The 14491-nt window shown below is 31.3% G+C and overlaps 1 protein-coding gene and 1 long non-coding RNA gene across 2 annotated transcripts; both read right to left on the bottom strand.

The window, feature by feature from the left end:
• Positions 1-2422: 2422 nt before the first annotated feature.
• LOC116113017 lies at positions 2423-3272 on the bottom strand. The gene is made up of 3 exons (XR_004125369.1): positions 3138-3272; positions 2687-2795; positions 2423-2598 (listed from the first exon to the last, which is right to left on the bottom strand). It is a non-coding gene; the product is annotated as an uncharacterized LOC116113017 (long non-coding RNA).
• An 8332-nt stretch (positions 3273-11604) lies between these two features.
• LOC116113179 lies at positions 11605-13241 on the bottom strand. The gene is made up of 3 exons (XM_031399339.1): positions 13043-13241; positions 12800-12934; positions 11605-12663 (listed from the first exon to the last, which is right to left on the bottom strand). Exons 1-3 carry the CDS (start codon positions 13202-13204, stop codon positions 12649-12651), a joined length of 312 nt encoding a protein of 103 aa, XP_031255199.1. The 5' UTR covers positions 13205-13241; the 3' UTR covers positions 11605-12648.
• Positions 13242-14491: the final 1250 nt, after the last annotated feature.

Genomic DNA, 14491 nt, shown 5'->3' with positions numbered 1-14491 from the left:
TTTGCTCATGCAGGTTTAAGGTTGAAAGTTATTTTCATTTATAAATTGCATTTGGTTGGCTGACAGACATATGTTCATTAGCATGATGGTTATACACATTAGAAGCACTCTGATACATTTGTTCTGTAAGCCATTTTCTAAGATTTACATTTTCATAACTATGTTTTGTGTTACACTATTGTCATTAAAGTTTCTGTGAAAGGAATTGGTAAATTGTTTTTAAAAAAAAAAAATCACCCTTCTCTTGGGATCTTGAATCCCTCGGAGTGCCTGGATTCGACAAGATAGGGAATACCCGGGAGGGGGTGTGACAATAAATCCTTGTGAGTATGGTTTGATTAATTATGCCCTTTTGGAATAGATTAATGCTAGGTAATTAGCATAAAAAATCTCATCATATTCAATGAGTGAAATATGGCAACCTTATATAGGGTTATTTGTATTTTGGATTAATAATAATTATTTAGATAAGATAATATTTTCTATGCTATATAAAATTTAAAAAATAAAATAATAAAATAACAAAGAATTTATGTACCTTGCTTAAAAACCAATGATATTTTCGTGAAATGTCGAGCTTTAAGTAACTACCAACAAAGCGTAAGCATCTGGTTTTGACTAGACCTTTATCTGAAAGAGGTAAGATAAGAAAATAAATAAGATGTGAAGTAATTAAATATAAATTAATGTTAAAAGAGGAAAAACTATGAAGCATTGCTGATCATTCCTTTAAATAATTTAATTATAAAAAGAAAAGAAAAACTTTTTTTATTATTTTGTTCCTGTTTAATAGCAAACAAAGTCAATTCAGACTAGAGTATGTATTTCATTGTAAGTATTAGTGAATATTCTTGAAGTCCCTTGGTTAATGTTTGCTAAATTACCACCCCAAGAAATAAAATCTCATCTAACCTTACTAATATTAAAATTTTTATTTCTAAATAACATAAGATATATATACATACATAATTAAACCTCAATAAATTAATATAATTGGGACTATAAAAATTGGAAAATGATAGAGTTATCGAAAAGTTTACACCGAATTTGTGCACCGAATGACGTGGTAAAATTCTGGCCGTTGATTAATATTAACTGATAATAAATCAACGGTCAGAATTTTGTCACGTCGTTCGGTGTATAAATTCGGTACACATCCATCGGTAACTGTAACATTACTCATAAAAATTTATTAAAAAATCAATATATTAAGTAATCGTATAAATTAATAAATTATTAATTTATTGAGGCATTTTTTATTTTCTTTTTCCAAAACATTGAACCTAATGCCTTACATATTGTGTATAGTTAATGTGATGTACGGAATAGCTCATAGTTAATGCACTTAAAGCAACAATCACATTGCATAATTTTCTCTTGCAATACGAGAACACTACACTAGTGATTCTTAATACACTAAAAAAAGTTAAGAGATGAAATCCAAGAAGACATCAATTTAAAGAGGAAACAAATACCATTGGACTCATTTTATAAAAGGCCTCCTTATTGAGTCATGCATATATATAATTTTTATGTATAAGGAAATTATTAGTTTATATATCAAGTGGTACTGCGTTTTTTTTTTTTTTAATGTATTATCTTATAAATTTAGCAAATTATTAATTTACCACATTAGTCCTAAGTTAGGACCAGTCAAAAGTATTATTTTATTGAAGTTACTAATTTATCGAGTATTAATTTATCGAGGTTTAACTGTATTTTTTAATTTACACAAAGTTAGCCATGACTCAAGAGGTCCACCTTCAGTTAAGATATTTTCTTTTAATTTTAAGATTAAAATATTAAACTATATGATAAATTTTGGTTTCATGATGATGCTCTAAAGCAGAAGTTTTAGATTAGGTATGCTTCGTTAAGCTACATCAATGGAGATTTCCTTATTATATTTTCGAAAAGTTTTCATTTTCATTTATAGTGTAAATATTCAACATAGAAACATAATTTATTGAAGAATATTTAATTATTATAATAAATGTCAAAAGCACAAAAGAAAAAAGGATATTTCCTGTACCTTTTTTCTATTAAGAAATATCTTGACACAATAGAAAACTACACTCTATGAGAGAATACTATGACATGTATTCTGCAAGTGAAACAATAAAAATAAATAGCTAAACAATAAATGACGAATTTTAAATATTTTATATAATCATTACTCGATCAAACTAGAAGATATTATCCTCTTTATAGGGTTAATAGCTCACAACCCCGAGTATATCCTAACAATGGCTACTAATTAGTCAAATATCATAAATTGTTAAGAGTTATAAGCTAAAACTAGGAGACAACAGTCAACAGTTACCTCTTCTTCTCAAACTATATAAGATGTTGTGCCTCTTATCTTACATTTTAACATGTAAAGTTTAAAGATGATAAGTATTATACCCAACTGTGATGATGCTATTTGAGCTTAAGAATCTGTGGTCACAATTCACAAAGTTTAGCTTTATGAACTAGGATACATATCTAAAGTCAGTATAAAGTTTGTGACTGATACCTTCTAAGTAAGAGAATCAGCAGTAAAATTCCACACTCACAATGAAGTGTATTTGAGATCTTCGATCAGATCCTTGTAAACTTTAAGTTAATAAAGACGTTAGCAAGTAAATAATAACAAAAAAAACCAAGTAAAACCAGAAGAGAAGTTGAAGTTGAAACATCATACCGATTGGTGTTCTCCTTGAAATGAAACTTCTCTGATATCTTTAAATCTTTGCACAATCACCTCTCTGCTTTTATCAATAGATGACCCACAATGTCTCCAATAACTTGACCTATCAAATGAGAAAAATATAATTAAGTAAAATACAAGTAACTGTGTTATGGAGCCACAAAAGCATTAATAACAAAATAAATAAAACAAGTTAATCTTGAAAATGAATAAAGATAATAAAGAAAACAAACATTCAATTTTAGGGGGTATTTACATTTTTTAAGGAGATTAAACAAGAAATTAAAATGAAATTGCCAACCCAAATTCTTAACGGATAGTAATTAGTCTAAAGTTGAAATAATGAAGTTCAAAACAAATTAATTTTTGTAGTCTTTCTTTAACTTTTGAATAAATTAATTTGTAGTGGTATAATAATAAAGTTTAAAGATGATAAGTATCATACCCAACTGTGATGATGCTATTTGAGCTTGAGAATCTGCAGTCACAATTCACAAAGTTTAGCCTTATGAACTAGGATATATATTTAAAGTCAGTATACAGTTTGTGACTGATACCTTCTAGGTAAGAGAATTTAAAGTAAAATTTCACACTTAGAATGAAGTGTATTTGAGATTTTCGATCAGATCCTTGCAAACTTTAAATTCATAAAGACGTTAGTAAGTAAATAATTAAAAAAAAAAAAAAAAAAAACCAACTAAAACCAAAAGAGAAGCTAAAGTTGAAACATCATACTGATTGGTGCTCTCTTGGAAATGAAACTCCTATGGAACCTGTAAATCTTTGCATATAAAACTAAGTTGGGAAAGATGTTAGAGAAAATGTAATTTGAAATGCGCGCGAAAACTTAACAAGATTAATCTGCTTTTATCATTAGACGATATGGCTCAAAGATAATTAAGTAAAATTGCTTTGGACGAAATTACGATGGAGATACAGTGGGACAGCAATGAATTTCTTTTTGACAGAAGAAGACAAACAACTTTCGGTGCTGACAATCTCCAAGACAATTCACAATTATTTGTACCAGTTGTTAAGTGTTATTAATTTTCAAAAATTATATAATATATCTTTAAATTTTTTGGCTTTTGACTTTTACACATAATCTTGAAAATAAAATTGATGATAATTTCATAATAGTAATATAAGTTATATTAGATAGGATTTTGAATACTTTACACATATTTTTTGAAAATAAAATGATTATAAAATTAATGTTACATATAGAATTAATTAATATTTTATCCATCTCAAAAGATATTTTGGTACACAAACGATGAAACGAGATACTTCTTTTAGAATTCATAATCTATTAGAATTATTTCATTATTAATCCTCATAAACAATTTTAAAATTGTATTTTCTCAATACTTAGTCTTCTTAGTCAAGAATAAAAATAGTAAAAATATATTGTCTTTTAAAAATATTGTCTAATGTTATTTAATATGGTCTAACATATTTTAATTAAACCGTTAAATACTATATCATTAAATCTAGTTTGATTTGGTCTAATCTAGCGTTATATGTTAATAAACAAAATTTTTATTGTTTCTTAATTTTATAATTACATATATCCTAATATCCTATAAATAAAAGTTTTGATATTAGAGAAATTAGAATTAATAAAAATGATTATATAGATACAAATCAGTTTTGAATGCCATAAGAAAGTAAATCTCTCTTTTAAAAAAAAAAAAAATGAAAAATAAAAACTCAATTATTTTGGGTGGATTGAAGATACTTTCTCAAAATTCATCCTCCATCAAACACTTTGTGGTAAATTATCAGACTAGTTTATCTTTAATTTGTATTATTTTTTTATTTTCCAACTTTATTTTATTCTACTATCATATCCTAAAAATAAAAAACATGTTTGTTTAATATTGTTAAAATTCAACTTATTCTATTCAACTCATAACACTTAACAATTACATTTCTCATAAAAATTTATAAATTACAAAAAACACTCTCACTCACACAAACAACAGTTGCCAGCAAGCAACTGCCGCCAACAACCGTCGCTGATGCCAGAACGACGCACGATTGGCCAGATCGGTCGATCTTTTGCCAATCTGTCAGTTTCCAACCAAATCTTTCTGGATCTGGTAGAAACGGCCAGATCTACAATCAAAAATCTGGCCGTTGACCACACATTCTAAATAAACTTCAACCAAGCCAATGAAGTTCAAAGATGAAATAATGAAGCTCAAAACAAATTAATTTTTGTAATATTTCTTTAACTTTTTAATGAAAAAATATGTAGTGGTATAATAATGAAGTTCAAAGATGATAAGTATCATACCCAACTATGATGATGTTATTTGAGCTTGTGAATCTGCAGTCACAATTCACAAATTCAGTTTTATAAAGTAGGATATATATCTAAAGCCAGTATAAAAGATTGTGATTGATACCTTCTACGTAATAGAATTTGAAGTAAAATTTCACACTCAGAATGAAGTATAATTGAGATCTTCGATCAAATCCTTGCAAACTTTAAGTTCATTAAAACATTAGCAAGTAAATAATAATAAAGAAGAAGTTAATTAAACTAGCTAAAATCAAAAGAGAAGCTGAAGTTGAAATATCGTACTGATGGGTGTTCTCCTATAAATGAAACTCGTCTGGTATCCGGAAATCTTTGCACATAAACTAAGTTGAGGAAGATGAGAGAGATAATGTAATTTGAAATGAGCGTGAAAACTTAAAAGAGTGATATGCTTTTATAAATCCTTCCACATAAAAGTGAGTTGAGGAAGATGAGAGAGATAATGTAATTTGAAATGCACGTGAAAACTTAAAAGACTGATATGCTTTTATCATTGGACGATATGATTCAAAGAAAACTGAGTAAAATTGCTTTGGACGAAATTATGGTGAAGACGTAGTGGGACAGTAACGATTTTCTTTTTGGCAGAAGAAAAAGAAGAAGACAAACAACTTTATAATTTCAATGACCCACCATGTTTGCTGAATTAAAGAGACGTTAAAGAGACGACAAATTTCAGGAGCTACCAAGTAACTCCAGCAGTACTTTATATTGTAAGTGTTCAATGTGCAAAAGGGTCAAGGTCTTGAGATATTGGATTTTCTTTTTAATTATCAAATTTTATGAATGTTGATAACGTGTTTGCTTATTATATATTATTAAAATTTATAATAATCTATTAGAATTATTTCATTTTTTTAATAACTAACATGATTTACTACATGACTAAAATTCATAATAATCTATTAGAATTATTCTAATATAGATACAAATCATTTTTAAATGCTATAAGTTAAGAAAGTAAATCTTTCTTTTTAAAAAAAATAAAAAATAAAAACTTAATTATTTTGGGTGGATTGAAGATACATTATCAAAATTCATCTTACATCAAATATTTTAAAATAAATTTAATCAGGATTAGTTTATCTTTAATTTTACATTTATTTATTTTTTTTTTTTTTTGTCAGAAAAGCTAACTAATTGACTGAAATAATTTAAAGTAATCTGCACATAAAACTGAGTTGAGGATGATGTGAGAGAAAATGCAATTTGAAATACGCGTGAAAACTTAAAAGACTGACATGCTTTTAAGAATGGATGGCCCACAATGTGTTAATAAAATTAATGTTACGTATAGAAATAATTAATATTTGATATGTCTAAAAGAACTGGACTATTAAATCTAGTATGACTTAGTATAGTCTAGGGTTATACTGTAATAACAAAAAATTTATTGTTTCTTAATGTTATAAATAATATTTAACATAATTTTATAGTTACATATATCCTGTAAATAAAATTTTTGACATTATTAGAGATTGGAATTAATAAAATGATTATATAATTTAAGAAAGTAAATCTCTCTTTTAAAAAAAAGAAAGAAATAAAAACTCTAATTATTTTGGGTGGATTGAAGATACTTCTCAAATTAACCGTGCATTAAATAATCATGATTTTAATGGTGTAGATTGAGAATTTCTGTAAAGCACCTTCGCTATTTCAATGTCAATCATTCATAAATAAAAAGGCGATAGAAATGACTAATGAGTTGTACACATACTATATAATTGACTTATGAGTCAATGAAGAGGAAGCTCTCAGAAGTATCCGTAAACATTGCCAAAATTACTTTTTTAGTCCAGGTTCCATCTCGGATACCCGCCCTCAATTTCAAGCAAGTTTCATCCTGAGTACCCACGTTCGGTTCCAATCAGGTTTTATCCCAGGTACCCATCTTCGGTTCCAAGCAAGTTCTATCTCAAATACCTACCATCGGTTTCCATCCCAGGTTTCGGTTCTATCCGCTACCTATGCTCACCCCTATTATTGTCAAACCATAATTTAAAATAAAAAATAAAATGATTCTTATTATCTAATAACAACATCGAGTAATACTACATCAACAATTATTTCTCACAAACTTTCTCTTATAACCTTGATGTAATAGTTTGTAATTTATATATGGGACCTATACATGACCCATATGAAACTCATTATGATCTGATCAATAGCGAGCTATCACGTTAGAATTATGAAAAAAAAAATTTATGAGAAATGATTGTTAATATAGTATTATTCTAACGACATTTGATATTATTTTCGTCTTCAACAAATCCATCCATCACCGTCAATATTACCTTTTAAAAAAATAAAAAATATGTTGAAAGATGATATAACAATGACATCTGATTTGTAATGGTACCATAAATATTGTGTTTGGGATAAGTGTATAATCCTACTCATGCAATTTGTTTTAAACTTTTTTTTTTTAATGTATTTATATTAAGTGAGCTGTTGATACAAATTAATTTTCACAGACTATCGAGTTTAATTTAAAACTATGTAATCGTTTTAAAATGCATCAGTTTCTATTAAAAGAATTATTCATTTATATACTTTTAAAATGTTCGTTTCTTTTTTTCTTTACTTTTTAAATTTCTAATTAAAGTTCTTAATTATTTTTGGTACAAGTTTTAATTTTAATTCAATATTCTAAACATATTAAATATAAAACAATATGATTTTATGTGCTAAACAAAAGGCAATATTATTTTATATTTGGTGCAGTATTATCTCATTAAATGCACTGAAACACGAAATCCAAGATATATCTTTTCAATGATGCAGTTTTCAAAACAACATAAATCGTCGTGCAAGCAGGTCTGTGTGCACTGTTCGATACATGAGGTGGTGCTGTGATTGGAAAGGCATTTATATTTATGACGATGAGAGTGAGACTATTCATATTTGTTTTTGAATTTATTTTCCAGAAGTCGATTCATAAAACAATATATATATATATATATATATATATATTAATCCTAATTACGTGGGTACTTTTAGATGTATTATAATTTAAAAAAAAATAAATAAATTGCATGTATCACTACAAAGGTAATAACATTGTAATCGTCATGCTTGGCTAACTATCCCAAGTCAATTTATTGGTGTGAGCTCAAAAACACGAGATTTGAGTGATGTGATATTTTCTATGCCAGATTGCCAATTTACTTAACAAATGGATTAAATAGCTGCATGCCTTGATCAAGGTATTAATTTAATTAATATGCATTATACTTTTTATTTCTTTTTAAACTACATAATAAACTGATTATTCACAACCAATAATATTACAAGAATTTTTTTGTAGACACTAATTTGATTTAGGATAAAGGACATTTACCCACCCCCTAGATTCATAAATTGCAAATTCTCACCCAATTTTAAACTTTGTTAAGATAAATTTTGTTTTGACTAGTTAAATACCCTTTTTAACCCTTTTTATAATAATGGGTAAATAGATAAATTACTTTCTAACTCTCAAATTAATAGAATTAGAAAAATAATTATTTTTCTTTTAAATTTATTTCAATAACACATTTTTCTTCAACCTTCCTCTCCTCCGCAACGGCTAGATATGGCCATCGGGATCTTCTCCATCTCTTTCTCCTTATCTCTTCTCCACCTCTTTCTCTCTTCTCTCTCTCTCTCTCTCTCTCTCTTCTTTCCTCTTCTCCTCAACGACCATATCTCGGCTACTGGATATGGCCATCGACACCTCTTTCTCTCTTCTCTTTTCTCTTTCTCCTTTCCTCTTCTCTATAGTGACCAAATCTAGCCGCTGATGGTGTTGGTGTTGGTGTTGGTGGTGGTGGAGGAGTTGGAGCCTTGGAGGCAGAGAGGAAGGGTTGGGTTGTAAGAAATTTTGAGATGTGGATGGTTGTTTTGAAATTGTACTAATTTAGGGGAGGGAGAGAGATTAGAGTTTACTATTTTTTTTTTTTTATAAAAAGACCTAAATACCATTTAACTGTTAAATTTAACATTTCAAATTTTAAACTGGGTGAGAATTTGCCATTTATGGGAACTGTAGATTTGTCAAACCTTAGGTGGGTAAAGGTATTTGAATGATAAAAGCAGATGATAAAGGCTGATCTGTTATCACAATTTATCTATTTATGCTCTCTGGATGTTCCTAAGGGGGCGTTTGGTTTAGGAATATTAGATTACTGGGAATATTGGATTATTGGAAAGATAGATTACCTTGGAAGATTACTGGGAATCTTTAAGAAAATATGTTTGGTTAGTTGGTGAGTATGTTATATTAATATGTTTGGTTATGAGAATAAATTGGTGGGTATGTTATTTAAATTACTAAATTGTCCCTCTTTTAAATATTAATATAATATTATTTTTATTATTAATTTTTGAATAATTTTTTTAACCCCCAATATTTCAGATTTAGATAAAACACCCCCGCTTATAAAAAACTTTAATTTATGATGAAATCACCCCACCTCCTGCCGCCGCCTACCGCCACCGCGAACCACCGCCGGAAAATCGCCGGAGCCCCTAAAAAGAAGGAAATTCTGTGGGAGGCTCGGGAAGGCTTCGTTATGGTCGTTTCCGGCCATATTGATGGCCGAAAACGGCCATAGCGAAGCTTCCCGGAGCCTCCCACAGATTTCTTCTTTATTAGGGACTCCGGGGGTGGTCCGTGGTGGTTGGCCTGCTGTCGGCGGTGGTGGTTGGCTGGCAGTGGTGGTGGTGGCTGGGTAGCAGTGGTGGTCCGTAAATAATTTTAAATATAAGGGTATTATTGTCCAAAATTTTAATTAAACAAGGGTAAAATTGAAATAAGATATTAATGTTAATTTGTTTTAAAGTAGGGGTATTATTGTCTAAAATTTTTATTAATAAGGGATAAAATTGTAACAAAAAAAGATAACCTTGGCAATCTTAGAATACTTAAGAAAATTGAGGTAATCAGATTACCTTTGATATTACTAATAGTAACCACTATTGGTATTTAAAGATTACCAGTATCTAATATTACTTGACAACCAAACATGGTAATCAAGTAATATAAGATGACATTACCCCAATAATCCCACTTAACCCTAACCAAACGCCCCCTAAGGATCATTTGACTTGAACTAACAATCCAGTCCATTTATAATAAAAGATACAAAATTTATAGATAATGAAGTTGAAAAATGATAAGTAATCATACCAATTATTGATGGTGCTATTTGAGAATGTGTAATTACAATCACAATTAACATAAAAGTTTGTATCTATAGATATAATTTGAAGAAATAAAAAAATGAATTATGGGAAATGGAGAGAAGGAATGTAGATGGTCGGGTTTGAGGCATAAGTATGTACAAAGAATGAACTCATACTAAAGAATGAACTCACACTAAAGAGTGATTTTTGACAAACTTGCAGTCTATATATGTTTTAAAACAATTAAAATTATAACAATAAGAGGTTTATTAAAGAATAATTAATTGGTGGAGTCCACCCAATACAGATTTATTTATCTATGCTCTAGCTAGATCTATAAATAAAGAAAATTAAATATTACAATACAATTTTCGGTTTTTGTGGTTGTAATACAATTAAAACAATTATTTATGCATAGTAAATTAATTTTACAGAAAGTAGTAAGAATTATGATTAATTCAATAGAAAATTAATCCTAATTAATTAATAGCATTTCTTTATTTTTTTAATGAAGTAATTTATAGTAATAGAAATATGATTAAAAATAGATGACGTAAGTTGAGAGATGACAAAGTAATCATGCCCAACTGTGAATAATGGATACTATTTGAGTTTTGAGCATGTGGGGTCACAATTGCAATTTGCAAAGTCCAAGAATGTAAGCTTTATAATGAAGAAAACAAAAACATTTTAATCAATCAAATATATATAAGCATGCATGAAATCCAATATATGAAGCAAATAAAAACACTATCTTTAGGTATATCACATATGGGTTATTCTTTTAGGTATTGAAAACTATCTAGCTCATAATGCTAGTCAATACCTCTGTTTTAAAACTTGAATAGGATCGGTTGCTTCGACCATGAACTAACCTCCAATTAAGTTCGATCACATGATTTAATCCGATTTTGCTTTTGGGTTAGATTGACCCAACGTGAACAATACTAACTTGGGGTTCAACCGCCGAGTCAGAATAAATCGGGTTAATAGCAGTAAACCAGACCGACCTAACAAAACAAAATTTCAAAATTGAAATCTCTAACCCTTTCTCCATTTCTTCACCTTCACAGCTCCGCGACCGCAACAGCGTGACTTCGCTAGTTCGCCTTCACTCATCCGGTGTTCACACCGTAGTTTACTTTACTTTAATCTTTGATTCTCTTGTCCTTATTCTAGTTTCAGCTGATTTGGATCTCTCTTTCTAACCATCCCTTACGACTACTCATTTTGTCATGATGAAAGTGTTGGAGTTGTCGACTACTTCAGCATTAATGGGTAACGGAGACGCACTCGGAGATCCCGCTGCCCGGTCAGCGGGCAGGTGCCCCGCTCCCCGGTGAGCGGGCGGGGGTCGCGGGGGCAGCACCCCCGAACCCGTAGGCGNTCAACCATGAACCAGTCTCCAATCTAGTTCGATCACATGATTTAGCCCAGTTTTGCCTTTGGATTGGATTGGCCTAGGATTGACCCAACATTGAACAATACTAACCTAGGGTTCAATTGCGAGTCAGAATAAATCGGGTTAGTAACAGTAAACCAGACGGACCTAACAAAACAAAATTTCAAAATTGAAATCTCTAACCCTTTCTCCCTTTCTTCACCTTCACACTTCGCCAATTCGCCTTCACTCGTCCAGTGTTCGCCGTCGTTTACTTTACTTTAATCTTTGATTCTCCTGTCCTTATTCTGGTTTCAGCTGATTTGGATCTCTCTTTCTAACCATCCCTTATGACTACTCATTTTGTCAATGTGAAAGTGGGTTCCGTCGAAGGTGTTCTTAGCCGCCCCCCCTTTGAGTATGCCCTATCCAAGCGTTTCCAAGGACTCAAGGATCGTATAAAACTTATTCATAAAACTTTAATGACAGTTGTACAACTCAAAACATGATTATGAAAGTGTAATCATTTACATAAAACACTGTATCAGAGTGCTCCTCTAAGATGTACAAGCGTTATGCCAATGAAAATGCGACTGTGGGCCAACCTAAAGCATAAGCAAGCGCCTCACGTTCCCTGTATGTAAACCTGGGGAAAAATATAAAACAATGAGCTAGGGAGCCAGTGAATGGATAATACAGTTCATACACGAAAATAGCTTTCAGCCTTAAGAAACATGCATGAGAAAACCGCTTGCATTACATGCAACACGTAACCATTCCCTTAGCGAAGCAACACTTCCCTTATATAATTTCTGAACACTGTAGAACGTCCATCATCTTGCTCTGACGATTGCTTTGCAAACTCAACTTCAGGAACCAAGTGGCCTGCGCCTGCTAGAGAGATGAACACAGGCTCAGCTTTCTTCAGTCTTGGCGATAGGAGAGGAAAATGTAATGAAAATTTGTGATTTCTTTTCTTCTGAGGAGTGGATAAGGGATCTAAATCACTCCTTTGATAAAGTAGTGATCTTGTTGCACATGTATATGAAATCAACCAATCATGTTGCAGAGAGAGATTCATTTGGTCAGAAGCTGCAATTAATGATTAATAAACAAATAAAGAAAAGAAATAAATACACACCCCAAAAGCTTATTATAATAAAAGTTTTGGAGAGTTTTAGGCTGAGTATGGGTAAAGGATAGACCCAAAACCGACAAGTATCTGGACCTCTGATTTCAGATAGTAATCGGAACCGTCATTGACAGGGTAGGTTCCGGTTCTAAGAAGTTGGAATCGGGACTCCCCGATTCCAGTTCCTTCACTGTAGGAACCAAGAACTGAACCTGGAACCGGACTCTGCATCTGCATATGTAAAAACCAAAACCAAACCCTATACCCATCATTCAAAATATTCCCAAAAATTACATATATAATCTTACAGATATTAAAAAGAGTGTGAAAGAGAGAGACCTTGTCGAGGAAAGCGGAGGACTTCGGTGGTTTGGAAGAAGGAGAAGCAGAAGGTTGATGTTTAAGGGTCATTTTGCTATGCTTTGTGATTGTATTTGAGAGTTGATTTTCTGGTTGGCGCTGTCTCCCTCTCTTGCATTTTCTGCTTCCTTGCTTTTTCATGGGATTCTGCAAAACAAAAAGTCAAAAACGAAACCAAAAACCCTTCTTATGGGTTCAACTGTTCAAGAGTTGAACCTCGAAGAAGAAAAGTAAATATTTGTGTTTAGTTCTTTTATTATGGGCCCAAAGGTTTAGGCTTCTTGGGAAGCCCAAAAAAAGTTACCCAAACTCAAAAAAAGCACTTTTAGTTGATTGACTGCCAACAAAACTCACTCATCCATCCATGGCCTCCTCTGTTCCTCTTCCGCCACCACCACCACCGCCCCCCACTTTTCCGCCACCCCTTTCCCTTTCACCGCCAATTCCCAAACTCACAATCGTTCCCGCTTGAGCAAAATATGCCAAGAAGGCCAACCTTATTTAGCCCGCCAACTGTTCAACACAATTCCTTGCCCAACTACCGTCCTTTGGAACACCATCATTATTGGTTTTATTTGCAACTAGATGCCACAAGATGCCATTTTGTTCTATGCCCAGATGAAAGAATGCGCTCATTATACTTTGTGTGATAACTATACGTACTCTTCGGCTTTCAAGGCATGTGCCGCGACGCACAATTTCAGAGTCGGAAAAGCTGTTCATTGCTATTTTGTTAGGGGCTTATTGAACCCAAGTAGGATTGTGTATAACTATCTGTTGAATATGTACTCTACTTGTTTGAGTTCTGTGGTGGATAGTGAAATTGGTGGGTGTGGTTATTCTGATTTTGATTATTCGAAGTATGATTTAGTTTGTAAAGTTTTTGATACGATGAAAAGCAGAAATGTTGTTTCTTGGAATACTATGGTTTCATGGTGCGTAAAGACAGAGAGAGATGCAGAAGCGATTAGGCAATTTAGGATGATAATGATGAAGGGAATTAGACCCAGTACTGTTAGTTTTGTTAATGTTTTCCCGGCTTTGTCGAGTTTAGAGGACTATAAGAACGGTAACGTACTTAATGGATTGCTTGTTAAATTGGGAAGTGAATATGTAAATGATTTGTTTGTTGTGAATATGTAAATGATTTGCTTATCTATTAAGGCATGGCATTCAGTTTGAGGGAATGGAAAGTTATCTTATAGACATGTATGCAAAATCTGGTTTGATTAAGGCTTCTCAACAAATTTTTGAGAGAAACCATCCTGGAGACAGAGATCAAGCCACTTGAAATGCTATGATTGCTGGGTATACCCAAAATGGATTGGTTGAGGAAGCTTTCATTACTTTATTTAAACAGGCCTTATCTCATTGTTCAGGTAAGATACAGAAAAACTCTCATCCTAGCATGATGGTAAAAATTTCGCC

This window comes from Pistacia vera, unplaced genomic scaffold (assembly GCF_008641045.1).
Source record: "Pistacia vera cultivar Batoury unplaced genomic scaffold, PisVer_v2 Contig673, whole genome shotgun sequence".
In the NCBI taxonomy this organism is placed as follows: Eukaryota; Viridiplantae; Streptophyta; class Magnoliopsida; order Sapindales; family Anacardiaceae; genus Pistacia; species Pistacia vera.
This window is presented reverse-complemented; position numbering and strand designations above follow the sequence as displayed.

Coding starts and splice junctions, on each gene's coding strand:
- LOC116113179 (XM_031399339.1), bottom strand. CDS start 13,204: ATGAAAAAGCAAGGAAGCAGAAAATGCAAGAGAGGGAGACAGCGCCAA. Junction 12,935..13,042: donor CCTCCGCTTTCCTCGACAAG/GTCTCTCTCTTT, acceptor TTACATATGCAG/ATGCAGAGTCCGGTTCCAGG.